Below are 20,865 nucleotides of genomic sequence, written 5' to 3' on the forward strand. Positions count from 1 at the left end.
TCATTCATGAACTCTAACACGCACATTCACATACTGCACACTTCAGCGATGAATGGAAACATATGGCATGGAAACAAAATCATCCTGTTTTCAAAAGCAGTCCAAAGCATAGCTATGATGTCAGGACAACACTCTCTGACAGAAGTGTGTGAGTGACATATAGTCCTGTGCAAAAGTCAGAAATTAAACTTTTATTTGATTTCCAGTCAAAACAGCTGTTAAGCCAAAAGTGAAGTTATCCAATATTCATTGTCAGAAAAAAGCTGGAAACATTTTACATTAAACAGAAAATTTCACAGAAGCCTCTGCATAGATATTTTTCCACACCTCCAAAGCTCAGTCTTAGATGTTGATTGCATTTTTTTGTTTCTCCTGAAGAATCTCAATTACAGATTTTGACTCATCAGTCCATAAAACCTTTTTCCTGAGATGTCCAGTTATGATGTTCTAGTGCAAATTGTCTCCCTTTTTGTCTACAGTTATATGCAAACGTTTGGGTGTTCCTGATAAAAATGATGCTTTCTTGTTTTTCTAAGTAAAAAAAAAAATTAACACACCTTCTACAAATAACATAGTTCTGCACACTTTAATACACAATTACTGCTTATGTTGTCTTTAATATGAAAACAAAATAAATACAGAGCAGTCCGTTCAGGGCTGAAGGAAAATTGAAATCATACTGAACATTTTAAGTGTAGTATTGACGTAATGATACATAATAAACATTAGAATTCCTAGAAATAAAGAACAGGGATATGAAACAAAGTGACTACAACAACTGATGATGTTTATTATTATATCTTAGTGATACATATGATTACAAATAACCACAGTGTACTCATATAAATGTAGCCTATGAAATCTTGCTGACTACACTTTCACACAGGCTCCTAGTTTCTCTGAACTGAACTGAGGACTGAAGTAAACGAGATTAAGTCAAATAAAAGGTAACTAGCATTTATACAAATGAATCACTCACACGTTTGGTCAGTGTAGCTCAGACACTGAGACTAACTAGAAAGTGACAAACATGGAGATAACAGACTAACTAACACATGAAATCCCCCTGTAGATCAGTACAAATTGGTATCAAACACTGAAATAATGGCATTGATATTAGTTCACCTATCAAAATGATGTTACTCGATTTGGAGCATGAGCTGGGATGTGTATTTTATAAGCCAACTATATAACTATGGAAACACAAATTTACACAGTTTTGAATCTCAAAACAATCATATAAAACATCTTGAAATTACTTTTATATCATATACTGCTGTCTAGACTTCTTTATTTCCTTATCTGATAAGCTGAACACTTTTATGTGATGGAATACTCAGTCTTATTGAGTGATTCATTGGAAAAATATACAGTTACTGTTCATTTGCTGCATTTAACATAATGGAAAAAAATCACATAAAATCTGGCCTGGACAAAGGTTATGGTACATTTTTTTATATTTTCCAATATGTTGAGTTCACAAAAATGTGAAGAACAATGTCATATTTAAGTCTATTGTTGAGGATATGTAACTAATTTTCTCTTAGAAACTCAGCAAAGCATGTCATTTGACCAGAGTTGTTGATGGATGGATGGATGGATGGATGGATGGATGGATGGATGGATGGATGGATGGATGGAAGGATGGATTTCCTTTTCTTATTAACGGTTTCTTGACAGCTACATATCTATTCAGACTCACAGTGGAAGGATGGACAGAAACATCAGTGGATTTTGGGGGATTTAAAGCAACTTGACTTTCTTTCTATCTCTCAAAGCTGTTTATCTGAGGATGACAGTTTGAGAAGTGGATGAATTAAATACTGTTGGATTTATCATCACAATTTTTGTTCAATTTTCTGTTAAATATATGTCTTTTGCTTTTGTCAGACACTGAAAAATGAATAGCGTATACTTTATGGCTGTTCTGACAGGAAATGAAATAAAGGGTGGTCCCTTCCCTGACTTTTACACACTACTGTATGTGTGCTGTAACTGGCTGGAGATGAGGAGTGGGGGGTCATGGGAAACACAGTCATAAGGTCTCGTGGCCCATACAGAGGAGGAGAAGAATAAATAAGCAGGAGGGCCCATGTTCTCCACATTCCAGAGTAAATGTTGTTTTCTTTCCTGATCCTTGTTTAAAGAACCAAAGCTCTTTTCTCATCTCTTTGCATTTGGTGTCCCTCTCGATGGCCCTCAGGTCCTGGGCCAAGTTTATGACAGTGGTGATAAAAGGCTTTGGCTGCTGGCAGGGTCAGATTCTCCACCATCAACTTCATATTTCCATGCATATTTACATAGAGCTCTTAAATGCAGCCTGGGCTGAAAGCGTGTTCATTTGAGACTTTCTATCCCCGGCGCTGAGAGCCATTACAGTAAGCCTGTGGCTTAGTGTTGATGCTAACTGAAGCGTTCAGGAATGCCAGCATCTGGCTATCACCTAGCTAGCGGAGCGTGGACTTAAAGCTTGCCTCCCAGCTGTTCTACTGCACCATTATCCAATGTGAAACAGAGCTGGTAATGGGGGAAACCTTGGGAAGGCCTTACACAGCTGTGTACGTTTCATACATAGTGCAGATCCCCCTTTTACCAGCTTCTGCTCAGGCCCCACCACTCTGCAGAGAGCTCATTAGAACAGAAGGGGCTGCAACTCTGATAATGTAGCTTTGTTGACAGGAAGGGGGACTGAAAGAGGAGCACACAGTCCCCGGCTCAGGCCAGAGAGGTGGAAATGACAGCACCTGGTGTGTGGGACAGTTGTGCGACAGGAGAGGAATGCAGAGAGAAATTTTGATTTGAGAATTGTTGGGAGGAGCAAGCAGGCTCTGTGTTATCAGTGTCATTTTAAGACATCATTAACAAGCATTTGTGAAAGAATGCGAAGAACTGATTTACACACACTTCCTTTGGATCTTTAACCCTTAAGGCCTGTTGGTCACTGTTTTGAATCATTATATCAGGAAACCAGGTAAAATAAAGATTATTTACTTTAGAAAATTATTCTGTGTAGAGCCAAGAACACTCAGAGAACTCTTTGCACGATTGAAAGGTTTGTGATATTGTGAAATGGTTCTTCAGATTGATGGAGAATGTGTGGTATGTGGTTTTATATAGAACCTTTTTGAAAATGGTTCTATATAGCACCAAACAAGGTTCTGCTATTATTACAATATAAGCTTGTTTGGTGGTATTTAGAACGATCTAGACCACTCCACCAATCTGAAGAACTATGTTACAATGCAAAGAACCTTAAAATCTTTTCGTGCAAAGGGTTCTTTGAGTGTTCATGGTTCTGTATAGAAGCATTTTCTTTACTAGAGAACCCTTGAAGACCCATGTATTTTGGAGTGTAGTACCTGATGTGTGAATGATGTCTCTAATGTTTATTCCAAAAAAATCTGAAGAAACATGTTAAACCGAATAAATTGAAGGTAAAGATCAACCCGTTTTAAAACACAAACACCAGACAATACAGATACGGGGACGTTACATATTCACGAGCCTCAGGTTCTTCCGCTGAACATTTTCAGGGAGATTTTAGTTTACCTCCACTTTTGTGAGCTCCTCTTAGAGGACAGCAGGTGTGTGTGTGTGTGTGTGTGTGTGTGTGTGTGTGTGTGTGTGTGTGTGTGTGTGCAGATTAGACACTGTGCACTAAAATCTGCCAAAAACTGCCAAATTTGAGTTTGTTCTTTGTGGAAGACGTTTTAACTTATTGTCACTTAGGAAATCAACAGAACAGGAATTGTCCAGGGGTGTCCACACTTTTACACACCAATGCACACTCACTGGCCATTTCATCCAAAACAACCACATAGTTACTTTGTGTGTTTATAATTACTGACTGTAATCTGTTTGTTGCTGTGCAGTTTATATTTTTTTATGAAAATGAAAAGTTTAATTCCAGAAAAAAATCCTTTTATTCATGATGTACAGTACTGTGCCAAAGACACCTAATTACAGTATTCAATCACATTATTAAAAGCCCTTAATCTTGGATATAAGTAAGCTTGTGTATGTGAAAACACATATTTCACAAATACAGTGAAGTCACAAAAATGTCTTAGTTTCACAAATAGTTGTTAATATCTGTTGAGCTAATTTAAAGGACAAAGTTTAGTTGTAGATTTCACTTGATTTAACATAGTGAAGTTTAACTAGTTATCCAAAAAGTGTTGGATGATAACTACAAATAATAATCAGCTTCCTTCCTTCCAAATAATTCCCTGAGGTTTGAAAATAGTTCAATTAACATTGACATTTCATAACACCTCTGTTTATTGTATTAATATTATTGTTTTCTGAGCCAGTAAATACTGATAAATAGCCTTCTAAATCATAATATTTAGGGGCCTAAAACTTTTGCATAGTTCTGTATGTTGTTGGGAGTGGGCTTTACATTCTGTAAGTAATACCAATGCTATATTATGGATAATTTGAGAAATGAAAATGCGTATTTCATTCAAATTCAGCTGTAATTTTTTTCAGATACCCTATCTATAGTTGTTGCAAATGGACACACCGCATTCTGGAATGAAACTTTTAAAATGTTGGACACTACACACTGGCTGATCGATTTCATCTGAGCTAAGGGGAAAACTGTTTCAAGATGAATTTTTGCCAGCCTTTTCCTTTAATCAAGCTGCCTATTTTCAAGTTCATGATATGCTCTCTTTAACAAACTAGAAGTGGGAGCCAACTATTATCTCATTTTGGAGCAGGGATCCTCCAGTTATTACCCACTGAGGTATCTAGCATTACCCACTGAGACCGCTGAAACGTGGCTCATGCAGTGACTGTGTTTGTGTGTGTCGGTGAGATGTTAATGCTTGTGGAGTACTCTATGCGTGGGCAGAGTCACAGTTCCATAGATGACTTCACAGGAGGCACCTCTAATGTGCTATGCGACACGCGCACACACACACACACACACACACACACACACACAGACACACTGAAGGCTGCGTTCTCTCTGATCCTGCACTGACTCAGCCGTCACTTTCCCTCCTCGTCTGGCTCTCTCCACAGGAGCGCATCTTTCTGACGCTGTCCAACTACATCTTCACCGCCATCTTCGTGACTGAAATGACAATAAAGGTAGGTGATGGTGATGGCATTTGGCTCCGTGTGGGGCGACAAGTCCTCTTTCACAGGGGGTAAACAAACCCTGCCCAGACCCAGCACATTAAGCACTAGTGGCTTAGCTTTATTTCTGCAAGGCTTTTTTTCTTCTTCTTCTTTAAGTGCTCAGCACACCTCTGTTTTTGATCAATATGGTTAATGTCGACTGGTCAAAACAGTTTACCTCCAGGTTTGTGCAATGGCTCCCTAGCTGTTCATATAGTTTTACCTCTATTCAGTCCTTTTTGATGATATACATGCCCTGCAATAAAACAGCAGCACTATCAACTCCTTCCCAACTCCAAAATAATGGCTGTGTCTACTTTTGAATATATTCTCCTTCACTACCATAATTTCTTAATGCTGTTGTTACATTTATTATGATATGCAAAGAACAAAAATTCCCAAATATATATTTTGTTCATGACACAAACTTCCATTCTGAGCAAGCAAACACAAAAATAAGGAGCACTGGAATTTTGGGTGCTCAGAAAAGCCAAAAAATGGCACTTTAAGTTTTCCAACAAAAGTTAAAAATGAATTGTTTCTTTTTTTTAAATTAAATTCCACAATTCCACAAAGTATAACAACAATAAACCTTTACAAATTATGTGAATGGTAATGAAAATGAGAAATAGTGAATAAAAACTGTTTGTTTAGTCCTCCATACTGCACAATTCAGCACAGACATGTTAGAACAACTCAACAGTGAATACACTGGCTATGTGGAACTACTTTGTGGATTCTATGAGGGACATTAGACAAGAAATGTATGATCAGTGTTCATGCACGGTATCCCAAGAACTATAGATTTGATACTATCTAAAAGCATGAAATCCTGCTTGAAGCAGAATACATCAAAACAACTGAAGAGGAAAAAAGTCCCTGTTAGCACTTCAGCGACAACTGCAGCCACAGTTTTTGAAATGACAAACAAAACTCACAGTTGTCAGAACCAAAGTGTGAAGTATAAGTACCATGAACCATGAATACTCATCATAAATGAATAATTAGTTCTTTGCGTGCTCAAATGGTTCTTTTATGATGGAAACCAGTTGTTTTATGTAGCACATAAAGGGTTCTGGTTCGTTCTGGCCAGGAATTTTTATTTTGGTGCATCACTAACAGACATATACTTCACACTTCCATCACCTTTTATTAATTTAATGAAATAAATCATTACTAAGCCTGTATTGATCTGAATTCCATTCTGAATCTGTACATGCTTGCTCAGAACGATGCATCCACCAATAAAGACAGCACATTGCTTCATCAAATACAATAAGGTTTAATTCCACATGCTAATGCACTTTACTACGCTAGATGCCTGTGAAACTACTCTGGGACAGATTTACTTAGCTAAAGCCAAAGTGTCTGAATGTATCTCCAAAAATAGGTATATGACAGGGTTAAAATGCCTCTCTGACAACTTTGACTTGCCTCAGACAGCTGAATTAAAACTTTCAACAATTGAAGCCCCTTTATTTAGACTTGAGGACAAATCCAAAGTCTGCAGCATGAATGGACCATTAAGACAAGTCCATCAAACGTCCCTTCAATTCTAGGCACCAGACCTGTTAATGCTACAAAGAAAGGATCGTCTGCCAGATATTCAAATGACTAACATTGAAATGGAGGAACATGCAGAGACCTCTCAGGAGAAGACAGGAAAGTTCACAGGTGTCACTCACTCAGGTCTAGGGCTTCTATTCTGAGGCCCTGCTATATGCCAGGTCACACCTACTCAGGAGATTTCAAAATGAAAATCATGCGAGAGAATAATCATACGCGCTGGAGGTTAATTAACAGCGCCTGACAAAAAGTTTCTAGGGCGGCCGGAGATGAGAGGGGTGCCGCAACTCCGGGCTTTTTGGCGCTTGACATGTCTTTGTTCAGGTGAGGGTTTGATCAGACTACCGTTTGATATATTCGCATCGTTAGGAGTCTCACGTTCCTGCTTTTTTGGGAGATGATGCTACATTTCTGATTTGTTTACCTCCCCTTTTGTGAGCTCATCTTAGAGGAGTGCATGGTGCCACCACATTGGCTTAGCTCACAACTGCCATTGTAGTCTAGCAAAGGCCTAAAATGACACACAAGTCTGTACTACAAACAAAACCATTGACTAAAGTTTCTGACAATGTCTACATTGCTTTTGTATTTTTTGGACATTGATAATCAATATATTAATTTATTTGAAATTTGGAAGAAAGTTTGCCAGTTTATTGGATACATCTACCTTAAACATAGACTAGCTGGCCATTTTATCAGAAACACCTACCTTACAAGTGCACTAATTACTAATTGTAGCCTATCTACCACATTCTGCCGCATCTACAGTATCAATGGAAAGGTACCACCATTGGACTAGTCTCATGGGACCAGATTTGATCTCGTAACATGAACTTCTGGAGACAACCCTAAGACCTTTTTGGCCAAGCATGGGTGGGAACAAACAGAGTGTGAAATTTCTAAGCCAGTCCAATACCCTGTGAAGGCGCAGCTCAAAGTAAGGGAAATGTCACCCCCAAAAACTCTAATAACCATATTGCTACTGTCGTAACAAAACCGCGTTTCTCCAAAAACATTTACATGAGAAGATAACAATTTTTACCTTTTAATGGAAATGGAAATTAATAAAATAATGTTCTCCAAGTACCTTTGGTCTGTGTTTGTTGGTCTGTATATCATTAAATTTGACACATGATATAGGGCACCTGTTTTTTTTTAATCAAAAAATGAAAAACTACAAAAATGGAAAAGAATGGACAGAAGGTTTTGTCCAGACAGCAACAATATACTGTATCTGTGTTGCATGTGCAGAGAGCACATTACATTCATTAACAATGAACATTGTTAGCTAACAACAGTGGTTCACAGGCTAGCTTGGTTTACTTGTGTTAGCAACTGTAAGGTTAAAAGAGCAGGGACTATAGGAATTTGGGGGCATATTTTAGAGGGGTTTAGAGGGGTTTACCCTTGTTGGCAGCAGATTGAGTGACACTGTCAAACCAAAAGTTTGTCAAGTTGTCCCCACATATGTATTCTCATTACGAGATCACCTCTGGCATTACAAGACTATCATTGGACCACCGCTGACCAGATATTACCTCTGGTGTACCATTCTCAGCACAGCATTGATGCTAACATGATAATGGTATGTTAGTGGGTGCTAATTTGAATGTGTACCTGATAAAATGTCTAATGATTGAAGGTACAAAAAAACCAATGTACTCTGAGAATATATTCTGGCAACATTAAAGAGTGTTTGTTTGTGTGTAATGAAGGTGGTGGCCCTGGGCTGGTGTTTTGGGGAGAAAACCTACCTGAAGAGCAGCTGGAATGTTCTGGATGGTATGCTGGTGATGATCTCAGTCATTGACATCCTGGTGTCCATGATCTCCAACAGCGGCACGAAAATCTTGGGCATGCTGCGAGTACTGAGACTGTTGAGGACCCTGCGGCCCCTCAGGTACAGTACCCTGCTGACTAATTCAGTCTATACACTTCACCACCCAACATGAGGATCAGGACCTATACACTAAGGCGTAAAGGTAAAAACATAACCATAGGTGTCACAGTTATTGGCACCCCTAGAAATCCTGATGAACAAAGTGTAACTGAAGCAAGTTCCGAATTTTATTATTATTAATTTAGTCATCATGAGTTTTCCAGAACTCAGTCAGTTAATCTCTACCAAAAAAGTTTCAACTTTTAGCTGTGGTTAGATCTTTTAGCAGTACAATGATCCAAAACATTTTTGTTTTTTTACATCATAATTACTTCAGTGAAAAGTTACATTTTTTCCTCATATTTTATTAACCATTAAGAGATTTTTTCATGATCATTTTATCCATATTTACCAAGAATGCCAATAATCATAAAACTGACTGCATGTACAGAATTACACACTGTAGTCCCATCAGTTGTCATGTTGTCAACATCCCTTTAGACAAGATCACTGTTGGGTAGAAGTTATGTTGGTGGTGTTGTTGCATTGTTGTTGGGGTCACTGCATGACAGAAAGTGGTCTGCCACCCAAAACATTCTAGCAAAGACCAGTCCTGTGGTCTTAATGAAGAGATACAGTTTATCTAATTGTATTTGACAACAGATGGGCTTCAATCTCTAACTGTATACCTGTGGGTATACAGGGTATAAGGTGTGGGTTTCTAGTAAAGTTGCCACTAAGTGTATGTTGTGTGTTGTATATTGGCATCAAACCATTTTAGCCAGTCTATAGAAACTTCAAGCAGATTTTGTTAATTTAAATGAAGAAATGTCTACATGCCCTGTTACTTATTTATATTAAAAACCTTGAATTAATCAGTTGAACATAGAGTTTATATCTTCAAACATAAACAATGAATTAAGGTCAGAGAAATGCTGTATGTGCAGAACATCCAGTATTCTATAGAATATAATTATTAATGAGTAAACATGAAAGCAGTAGCTAAAGAAGGGCAGGGAAATTTTGCCAATCCAGTGTTTACTGGAAATATTACTTCAGCACTTTGATCTAATTCCCTCCCTGTCCAAGAATCTAGGTGATGCTCTGTCTTACAGTGTGTGCACGTGTTTGTGTGTGTAGGCCTGATGCCAGTGCTCTTGTTAAGAGAAGCCCTTGAGACCTCCTAGCGCTGAAATATTTATCCTATATTCACAAGCAGCTCAAAAATCAAATATTCATCTTTGCTTCAAAGATTGGCTGCAAAATGCATCTACTGGATCAATCACCTGATTATTCACTTATCATTGTTCAAATGATCTGAGTCTTCTTTATAGGATGCCTCTCAGTGCCATCGGTAGCTCTAAATTATGTTAGTGCGTCAGAGATTTAGAATGAGTGATGAATTTGATATCATCTCATAGAAAGAGGCATTTGGCATAAAGAAGAATTCCACTCATTTCGGAGGATTTTCCATGAAACACTTTGCACTTTCTTTACATTTGTCAGTGACTGCATTTTGTACTTCGTATTTGTTGCTGATGAACTAGTGAAGGTTGTGGAAGCTCGAAATGACTCAACACTCTGGATCACATGGTGGAGAAATCTATAATTCCACTAGTGTCTTTATAGTGAGAGTCTTCTCGTGGTAGACAGAGAATGAGAGTGAGAGATGGCTCTGTGAGGGCAGCAGAGACAGAATGCTGAGTGAGTTTTACTGAACATTACAGCTGACTCCACTGATGATCCTGCTGATCGGAACACCAGCACTGTGTTAATTACCCTTACACTCGTTCTCTCTAATCCTGCTCTGATTTAGAAATGTGCTCTCTCCATCTCAGTCTCTCTTTTTCTCTCTGTTTCTCTCTTCTTTTTCTGTCTCTCTCCCTATCTCTTTCCCTGTCTCCTATCTAAATGCCTCTTTCTCTCAACCATTTCTTTCCCTCTCTCTCATCTGTTTCTCTCTTCTCAATTTCTCTCTCTCTCTCTATCTCTCTTTCTGTCTCTCTGTTTCTCTTTTCCTATAACCCGATCTCTAACTAACGCTGTTGTTCTAACTCTTCCCCTCTGTCTGTCTGTCTGTATGTCTGTCTATCCATCCATCTATCTATCTACCATTTCTCCCCCCTCCCTAATTATTTTTTCTGTCTTTATCCTTTTTTTTCTATTTCTCCCTGAAAGGAATTTCACTAGAATACTGTTCAGTACATTCTCCAAAGCACCTTTGAGAAGATGTATAAGTGTGAAGAATCTTTTAATAGTTTGAAGAACCTCCACATAATATTAAGGGTCTATACTAGTGGAAAGTCTTTCCTAGAACCATAGTCCAAGCAGAGAGCCACTTAATTTATTACTTTATTACTGTGCATTTGAGAGCTGGTGGCTGGTGTATATTACTTTATGTGGTGCCTACAGGCCTCTATACAGAGATTATTCTTAGCAAAGATGTAGCTTTTTCTAGATTATATTGTTGCCGTTTTCAGCCCAAAAAGTTGTGTTGTGTAAGGTGAAATAACCTTTGAGCGGTGTGTGAGTGGGACCCAGTTCTCTGTGGTACAGAGCAGATTCCCTGGAGGAGAAAAGCTGTGTGAATTAAACATGAAGCAGCCTGTGTTTCTTGCTCCAGCTCTGGAGCGTTTACATTACAAAGGTAGCCTATTCTCGCACTGAGCTTCAGCCAGCCACCCGAGCGCTCCGCTTCAGAGCGTTTTACAGCCTGAGCGCTGGCCTCAGCATCACTGAACACCTTTCAAACTTTCATCCCACTCTCCATCCTTTCAGTCACTGGGTTTTATGTTAATACACTCCAGCGCCGAGTCCAAGTTAAAAAATCAAACAAAAGACAAAGAGTCATAAAAAAGCCTCCACTGCAAGCTTCAGCTGCCCCACAAACATGCGGGCAGGGAGGTGCAGGGAGGGCCGCTGGGTAATCTACAACATATGTGCATCTGGGCTGTGAAGTGATGTAGGTTCAAGGTGGGATTCGTTACTCACTGTGTGTGTGGGTGTGGGTGTGTGTGTGTAGGTGGGTGTGTGTATTGAGTTGATGGACTGCATGATTCTTCATTACATGGGATACTCTTCTCACTTGCATACCAGTTCTGTAAAGGACAGAACATCTATATTTACTCAGTTCTTACATGTAGAACGTATGTTTTCACTCTCAGAACAAAAGCTTGTATTTTGATTTTAGTTGTTAGTTATTTGTCCAAGAATTGGAAAACATCAGATCCCCTTTATATTAAGTTGGAATTTCAGTAACACTTTATTTGGAGTGGTCCTTTGTAGATGATTAATAAACTCTTAGCAGATGATCAGCAATACAACAATAACATATCAGTGAAGTAGCAGTAGTGCAGCTTCTGAATACACTGAAGTTAATGTCCTGTAGTTGTTCTGTTGATACATGAAATTACTTACATCAAGTAGATGTGTTGTTGATATGTTACTTCCATTATGCAAACCTGGCGTTACAAACCCTGTCACCCAGGACTAATCCTAACCCTAACCTCACCCAAGAACTAACCCTCTCACCCGGCCCTGATCCTAACCCTAACCTCAGCCATGAACTAACCCTCTCACCCGGCCCTGATCCTAACCCTAACCTCACCCAAGAACTAACCCTCTCACCCGGCCCTGATCCTAACCCTAACCTCACCCAAGAACTAATCCTCTCACCCGGCCCTGATCCTAACCCTAACCTCACCCAAGAACTAACCCTCTCACCCAGCCCTGATCCTAACCCTAACCTCACCCAAGAACTAACCCTCTCACCCAGCCCTGATCCTAACCCTAACCTCACCCAAGAACTAACCCTCTCACCCTGGTCTAATCCTAACCCTAACCTCAGCCATGAACTAACCCTCTCACCCGGCCCTGATCCTAACCCTAACCTCACCCAAGAACTAACCCTCTCACCCTGGTCTAATCCTAACCCTAACCTCAGCCATGAACTAACCCTCTCACCCAGCCCTGATCCTAACCCTGACCTCACCCAAGAACTAACCCTCTCACCCTGGTCTAATCCTAACCCTAACCTCAGCCATGAACTAACCCTCTCACCCAGCCCTGATCCTAACCCTAACCTCACCCAAGAACTAACCCCTTCACCTGGGTCTAATCCTAACCCTAACCTTACCCAAAACCTAACCCTCTCCCCTGCCCTAATCCTAACCCTAACCTCACCCAAAACCTAACCCTCTCCCCTGCCCTAATCCTAAACCTAACCTCATCCAAAACCTAACCCTCTCCCCGGCCCTAATCCTAGCTCTAATCTTAACCTCAACCCAAAACCTAATCCTGACCCAGGACCTCATTTCCATGAGGAATGGACCAATAAAAATGCTCCAAAATTTCTTAGAACTCAAATATTGTTCCACTGACTTCCATTAAAAGTTAAGAGTGTTTTTTTCTTTCTCCTATAAAGTTGCCATTTTGAAGATACAAGAGTTTGTTACGATAGCACCAGTCAATTCAGTTTAATTTTTAATTGCACCAATATCAATTTAATCAGCTGTCACATACATGTAAAGAAATGATTGGCAATGTTCAAAGGAAAACAGGTTTCTTCAAAATGCTGACTTTGCAGTAGTGGCCAAAAAACTATATTATTCCAAACAATTTGGGAGCATTTCTGTTGTTTTTTTTCTCATCAGAAAAACATCATGCAACTTAAGAGGCAGCTGTGTTGCTCCAAAGATGTAGAAAAAAAACAGATGCTTTTTTTGGACCATGACAAAATAAGTATAAGTAAATATATAAACAATAAAATACGCACTGTATATAAACTATAATTCAAACAAGCAAACGCAAGCAAATACATACATACATAAATGTATTACCTTATTGTAACAGCAGCCTATACAGAGCCTTGCATAAAGACATAGAATAAGCACAGCGGTATGTTAAAAGCCATTGCAGTGGCAAACTTTCAGCTGCCAGTTAGGTTGCATGTATGCAAAACTTCAAATGTTAAATTATTTAAATACTTAACTGAATTTGCTTAATGCTTCATAAAGAATAGGCATTTATCTTAGCATTAGGATAACTTAGTTAAACTTTGTTTACTGCATACTCTGTGTCCCTGAACATAAAGCATCAGAAGCACAAATTAGGTTAATGTAACCTTCTTTTATACCAAAAGCCTCGCAGCACAACAGCAAAGCAGAATTTTGTATTTACTTTTCCGTGCATGCAGCTCACAACAAATTCAAAGCTGGGCATGGCAACTATGTGTCCTTTCTACTGACCTGTGCATGACACTCCATGCAGAATGCTTGCTGCTCATGGCTAGTGCTGTGCAGGATCATTGTGGTTATTGCTTTGGATCTGCATCCCTGTTTCCAAAAAGTTGTGACACTGTGCAAAATGTAAATAAAAACAATGTGATGATGAGCGAATAATATAAATCCTATATTTAATTGTGAATAGTACAAAGACAACATTTCACATGCTGAAACAGAGAAATGTTATTGTTTTTTAAAAAATACATACCTGTTTCGAATTTGATGCCAGCAACATCAAAAGACTGGTGTATAATGCTAAAAAAACACCTTGCTTAACATCTCACAACTAGTTAGCATAATTGGCAACAGGTGAATAACATGATTGGATATAAAAAGAGCATCCCTGAGTCTTTCAGAAGTAAAGATAAGGAGGGGTTCACCATTCTGTGAAAGAGTGCACGATCAAATTAAAGAATAGCATTTTTCATGTAAAATCACAGAAATCACAGAAAAGAACTTGGGGATAATAATTATTTAATTAAACATATATTACTACATAATGACAACGTGACAGTAGTAACACTAGACTCATAAGGGTTAATTATAATCCCTTTCTCTTGGTGCTGTGTGGGACAAAGCACAGTTTGACCCTCCCTTTCTTCTCAACATATGATGTAAATATCCTGTGGCCATGCACTGCTTTATTAATGCTTGTCCTCGTTAATCCTCTCTTTAATTATGAGTGAATGTTCTCAGCACTTGCCCAGTCTCTGATTCATTTGTTAGGCTAATTTAGCCATGGATGGCCTGAAATGAGTTAGTTGTATTGTACTGTGTGCTTGGTGTAATTAACCAAGAGGCAACAGAAAGTGCAACACATTGATGGGTTCAATTGGATTCAGTTGCATTCGCATGTTCTCTGGGGATGATGATGATGATTATCAATATTGTTTATAGATAATTGCTTTTTAATTTTTTTCCTCTCAATGTGTAATTTTGTCTGGTTATTTGAGTGTGTTGGAAAGCAAGTGAAATAGACCCAGAAGTAGGTAGATTATTTTATATTTGCTCAGTATGCCTCATATCTATACAATAAATTAAGGCTGTCATCACAAGTTTCATTAATAATCAAGGAATCTATAGATTTAATAATTACTTTTTGTTGTAACAAATATGCCCTGCAATGGACTGGCGACCTGTCCAGGGTGTATCCTGCTGATAGCTGGAATAAGCTACAAGTATTTTCTATTTTTTTAATGAGAAAAACAGTAACATTTATTAAAATTAAATAATAACCATAATATTTTTTAAGCTTAACCCATTAAACATTGTAGAATTATAGTAATGCAGTTTTAGAATGGAAAAATACAAGAATCTCTCTCTCTCTCTCTCTCTGACTCTCTCTGTTCACTATCCTTTCCTGCCTCACCCTCATTTGTTCTCTCTGTCTCTTTCTCTCCCTCTTTCTGTCTCACTCTCTCTTCCTCTCACCGCACCTGCCTCTCCCTTACTCTCTTTTTCGTTTCTTTCATGCTCTCTCTTTAGTTCTCTCTCCCTCTCTCTCCCTCTCTATCTCCACCCCCCAGTCCCCTCTCTATGTCTTCCCTGCCCTTTCTGGCTTCACCTTCATTCACTCTCTCTGTCTCTTCTCCCTCTTTCTGTCTCGCTCTCTCTTCCTCTCACTGCACCTGCCTCTCCCTTCCTCTCTCTTGTTCTCTTTTTATGTCTCTCTCTCCTTCGTTCTGTCTCTCTATCTCCATCCCCCCTCGTTTCCTCTGTTTCTTCCCTGCCCTTTCTGACCTCACCCTCATTTGCTCCCTCTGTCTCTTTCTCCTCTCTCTTTCTGTCCCTCGCTCTCCCTGCACCTGCCTCTCCCTTCCTCTCTTTTCTACCTTGCTCTCTTGCTCTCTCTTTAGGTCTCTCTCTAGCTCTTCCCTTCTCTCTCCCTCTCTCTCTTCCCCCATTTCCTATCACTGTCTCTTTACTGCTCTTTCCTGCCTCACTCTCATTCGTTCCCTCTTTCTCTTACTGTCCCCACACCTGTCTCTCCCTATCTCTCTTTTTCACTCTTGCTCTCTCTTTTTAGGTTTATCTCTCCATTGTTTACCTCACTCTCTATTTCTCCCTCTCTCTCTTTCTCTCTCTCTCTCTCTCTCACACACACACACACACACACACACACACACACACACACACACACACACACACACACACACACACACACACACACTCTCTCTCTCCTTACAGCTCAGCCTGTCTCCAGCATCCTTTAATTACAGGCAGAATGAAGGCGTGTCTCTGTGCACTGGGGACAAGTAGCTCCTCCATGCTCTACTTGTTGTTCTTTCAATGTGTGTTTTCCTCCTTTCTGAGAGAGAAAATAGAAGCAGTGCATATGAGAGATGAAGCCCAAATACAGTGTATAATGCCAGTCATGTTTGACAAGTCACAGCAGAAGGGATGGTGCTGCAGAGAGGTTTGTGCACAGGCTTAAACTGAGGAGAATTTGTGTCCCATCAGGCTCCACTGAGTTATCCTTGGAGACGGCTTCCCTCTGGGCTTTGCAAACAAGTGCATCCTCTGCAGGAGAAGTCCCGTCTGCTGTGTGTTTATGTATATTTATGTTTCAGCTGTGGTGACTTCACATTAGGCTTCACTAAATATACATAGGATAGTGATCCAACTTTGTTTACATATACTAAGTGTCCAAATATATTCAGATAGCCCTTCAGTGACTCTAGGGTGCACCCATTGCTGAAAGATCACCATGCCCAAATCCCAAAAGACTGTTTAGAGGTTAATAAAATCCCCCCAGCATTGGGCTGTTGAGTGATGGAGCTCCATCCAGTAACTTTGAGATAAATTGGAGTGGTGTTTGTGATCCAGAACTAATCATTTTACATCATGCGCTGACTTCATGAGCAATGTTACAACATCTAACGTCTTCCTAGAAGAATAGAGGCTGTTACTGCAGCAGAGAGACAACAAACTCCCTATTAATTACCCTTCAATTACACAGAAAAGAAGTCCTGGAGAAGCAGGTGTCCACAAACTTTAGGGCACAGAATGTACTCATACCCAAATTATAATACTGTATAATAGCAATAACAGTAACAATAACAGATCAGAAACAATTACAGTCACAGTAACAGAGACAGCAATAACAATTACAATGCAATCACAACAATAATGAGGTGCTAATGGGCCTTCCTGTGTTTGTACACTTTTATTCACCCCTGCTTTACCTTATCCATCTTCTTTGACACGTTTACTATATCATCACCATTATCTTCATCATGGTTTGTTCTCTTTTCATGGTTATTATTTTCAGAGGAGAACTTTAACAGTGTCAGTTCTTTATGTGAGGCAAAAAGATGGTCTGTGCTCTTTAATATATATATATATATAATATTGGGTGATCATGGACTACAGTGGGCTACAATGAGGTGTTCTGCATTCATGGCTCCCCAAAAATCAACCTACAGTTTATTTCACTTGCGCTGTAAATGGTTGGGAAAAAAATTTGGGAAAGCTTGACTGTGTCAAATTTTCTGTTACGTCTCTATTATAAACAATGTATCTGGATTGTCATCGTTTGTCTACTGACAGCATGATAGACACCATAACAAGTAAAATAACATAAGCATAACAACATAAATAGCTTATTTGATGTTGTCCCATTATGACATTCATTTTTACCATTTGTCTGGCTTGAAGGACTTCTTTGGGCAGTCAAGGGCTGGAGGTTAGGGAACCAGCCTCATGACCGGAAGGTCGCCAGTTTGATCCCCAGAGCCAACCGCACATGATTGAGGTGTCCTTGAGCAAGACACCTAACCTAAATGGTTACTTAATCCTAATTAGTTCCCCCTCCCCACCTCCAAGTAGCCTTTTAAAATTTTAATATCCCCCCTGTTTATTACTGCTTTTTATTCAGCAACTGCTTGGACGACAGTGCAAACCTTCTAAATTAAGCCTCAGTTGTAGAACTGCAATACATGTTTGGAGCTCCCTGCAGCTCCTGTTTGCAAACTTTGAAACTAAATATTATGATACCTTGAATCATGAAAATGTGTTGCAATGTTGCATTATTGGTATGTCACCCACCCTTATTCTACTCATGAACACATTATAGTTCATTATACTGACATGCCCATTCAAACACACTCACACATGTATGACCAGTCATAAACACACAAGCCTTTAACTGACACAACATCTCAGGCAAGAGTGCCCTCTACTGGTGAAGTTCATAAACCTCATGTGGAGAACATCTCTGATCATAGCAGCATATAAAAGATTTTTTTTTAATTGGGTTATGCCTCTCTACCTAGGCGGCAGATCAGGAGCTGTATTGATCCTTCTTGTCGTCGTTCTGTTATCATTTCTGTCACATATCGGACATTATCACAAGAAATCCCTATCCCTAGCATCTTAGACACCAGTAGATACCTAGGCTTCAGGGAAAGGCACAGCAAGTCAGGTAAATAAAGGAAAGAGAGATTAGTCTGCTATAGGAAGCTTCCCGGGCAGCGCTTTTCCCCCTCTCTCAGTCACTTTGACTTGATCAGATTTGTCTCCTTAACATGGTCTTTTTCTTGTGTTTAGACACTGATGCGATCACAGAGTACTTCTTAAGGAGATCAAAGCCCACGATCAAATCAGGCTGTAGCTCAGGGCTTTGCTGGGGAAGCAGAAATTCCTGTCATCAGATGAAGAAGAACGTGGCCTTTATTCTTCACTTTAAAAACAGGAACTACTACACTCCTCTTTCTACTGCTGCTAAATGTCTGCTGTTACTAGGGCTTGCCAATATGGCAAAAATATAATGTGATCATTGAAGACATTGTCATTATCCACAATATGTACTATGATTTTTTTAAGGTTTGTTGGATCAGAAATGAAATGGTAGTGAATAGTGGAACCACATTTTCAAATGCTATCAAAAGCCATGGTACAAGGATTTACACTTGCATACAGCAACCCCAGTCAAATGAAATTTGGTTGATTTGCTAAGGGAAAAGAGTTAACACATCCTGTACCAGGAGAATTTCTATATACTGAGTGTTTTTATTTCTATTTGCTGAATTCAGTGTGTGTGTGTGTGTGTGTGTGTGTGTGTGTGTGTGTGTGTGTGTGTGTGTTTGCGTGTGTTTATGCTAATACACAGTTGCTGTCAGAACAAAACCGTGTATCTCTATTTTTAGTTGTTTTTCCGTTTTTTGACATAATTTCAAATTGCCTGAAATTGGCCTTTATATTGTATGTAAATTTCATGATGAGAGGACCAAAAGAAATGACCAAACATGACTTGGAAAGACATCTGGTTCCCTTGACTTACATTAAAAGTAAAGTATGTTTCTTTTCTGAAGTTACCATGTTGGAGATAAGGCTTGTTCTGACAGCAGCAATATACATATATATATATATATATATAAATATATGTGTGTGTGTGTGTGTGTGTGTGTGTGTGTGTGTGTATACATACAGTATCCACTAGTCCAAAAGTATTTACTCACCCATCCAAATCATTGAATTCAGGTGTTCCAATCACTTCTATTGCCACAGGTGTATAAAACCAAGCACCTAGGCATGCAGACTGCTTCTACAAACATTTGTGAAAGAATGGGTCGCTCTCTGGAGCTCAGTGAATTCCAGCGTGGCACCATGATAGGATGCCAGCTGTGCAACAAGCCATCCATCCATCCGTCCAGAGGCCATCCTTACCAGATGCCCGAACCACCTCAACTGGCTTCTCTCAACATGGAGGAGCAGCGGCTCTACTCTGAGCCTCTCCCGAATCGCAGAGCTTCTCACCCTATCTCTAAGGGAGAGCCCGGCAACCCTGCGGAGAAAGCTCATTTCGGCTGCTTGTATCCACGATCTCGTTCTTTCGGTCACTACCCAAAGCTGACCGATAAATTGACAGCTTCGCTTTCTGGCCCAGCTCTGTCTTCGCCATGACGGACCGGTTTAGGGTCCGCACTGCAGACGCCGCGCCAATCCGCCTGTCAACCTCTCGCTCCATCCTTCCTTCACTCGTGAACAAAATCCCAAGATATTTAAACTCCTCCACTTGGGGCAAGGATCTACTCCCTGGACAGAGCATTCCACCCTTTTCTGACTGAGGACCATGGTCTCAAATTTAGAGGTGCTGATTTTCATCCCAGCCGCTTCACACTCGGCTGCAAACTGGTCCAGAGAGAGCTGGAGGTCCCGGCCTGATGGCACCAACGGGACCACATCGTCTGTGAAAAGCAGACGTGAAATCCTGAGGCCACCATACTGGACGCCCTCCACCACTTGGCTCTTCCGAGAAATTCTGTCCATAAAAGTTGTGAACAGAATCGGTGACAATGGACAGCCCTGGCGGAGTCCAACCCTGACTGGAAACCAGTCCGACTTACTGCAGGCTATATGAACCAAGGCCCTGCTCTGTTTGTACAGGGACTGAATGGCCCATAACAACTAGCCCCTCACCCCGTACTCCTGGAGCACTCCCCACAGGATCCCCTGTGGGACGCAGTCGAATGCCTTCTCCAAATCCACAAAACACATGTAGACTGGTTGGGCAAACTCCCATGCACCCTCCAGGACCCTGGTGAGGGTAAAAAGCTGGTCGAGTGTTCCACAACCTGGGCGAAACCCGCATTGTTCCTCTTGTATCTGAGATTCAACTATCGGTCTGACTCTCTTCTCCAGTACCCCTGCATAGACCTTACCAGGTAGGCTGAGAAGTGTGATCCCCCGATAGTTGGAACACACCCTCCGGTCCCCTTTCTTAAAAAGTGGGACCACCACCCCAGTCTGCCATTCCAGGGGGACCGCCCCAGATGTCCACGCGATGTTGCAGAGGCGTGTCAGCCAGGACAGCCCTACAACATCCAGAGCCCTCAGGAATTTTGGGCGGATCTCATCCACCCCGGTGCTCTGCCACCAAGGAGTTTTCCAACCACCTTGGTTACCTCAGCCCGAGTGATGGACAGACCCTCGATCGGATCTCCAAGCTCTGCCTCCTCTAGGGAAGGATCGTTGGTGGGATTGAAAAGATCCTTGAAGTATTCCTTC

At 40.3% G+C, this 20,865-nt stretch overlaps 1 protein-coding gene across 14 annotated transcripts in view; it reads left to right on the plus strand.

Moving 5' to 3' along the window:
• Positions 1–20,865, plus strand: part of cacna1g (calcium channel, voltage-dependent, T type, alpha 1G subunit) — a 322,261-nt gene that overhangs the window by 228,163 nt on the left and 73,233 nt on the right. For all 14 annotated transcript variants that reach the window (XM_017695914.2, XM_017695912.2, XM_017695906.2 and 11 more), the window contains 2 exons: positions 5,032–5,100; positions 8,412–8,596. In XM_017695914.2, coding sequence (XP_017551403.2) covers positions 5,032–5,100; positions 8,412–8,596 — 254 coding nt within the window. The remainder of the gene's footprint in view (positions 1–5,031; positions 5,101–8,411; positions 8,597–20,865) is intronic.

Source organism: Pygocentrus nattereri, chromosome 13 (assembly GCF_015220715.1).
Source record: "Pygocentrus nattereri isolate fPygNat1 chromosome 13, fPygNat1.pri, whole genome shotgun sequence".
Taxonomy (NCBI): domain Eukaryota; kingdom Metazoa; phylum Chordata; class Actinopteri; order Characiformes; family Serrasalmidae; genus Pygocentrus; species Pygocentrus nattereri.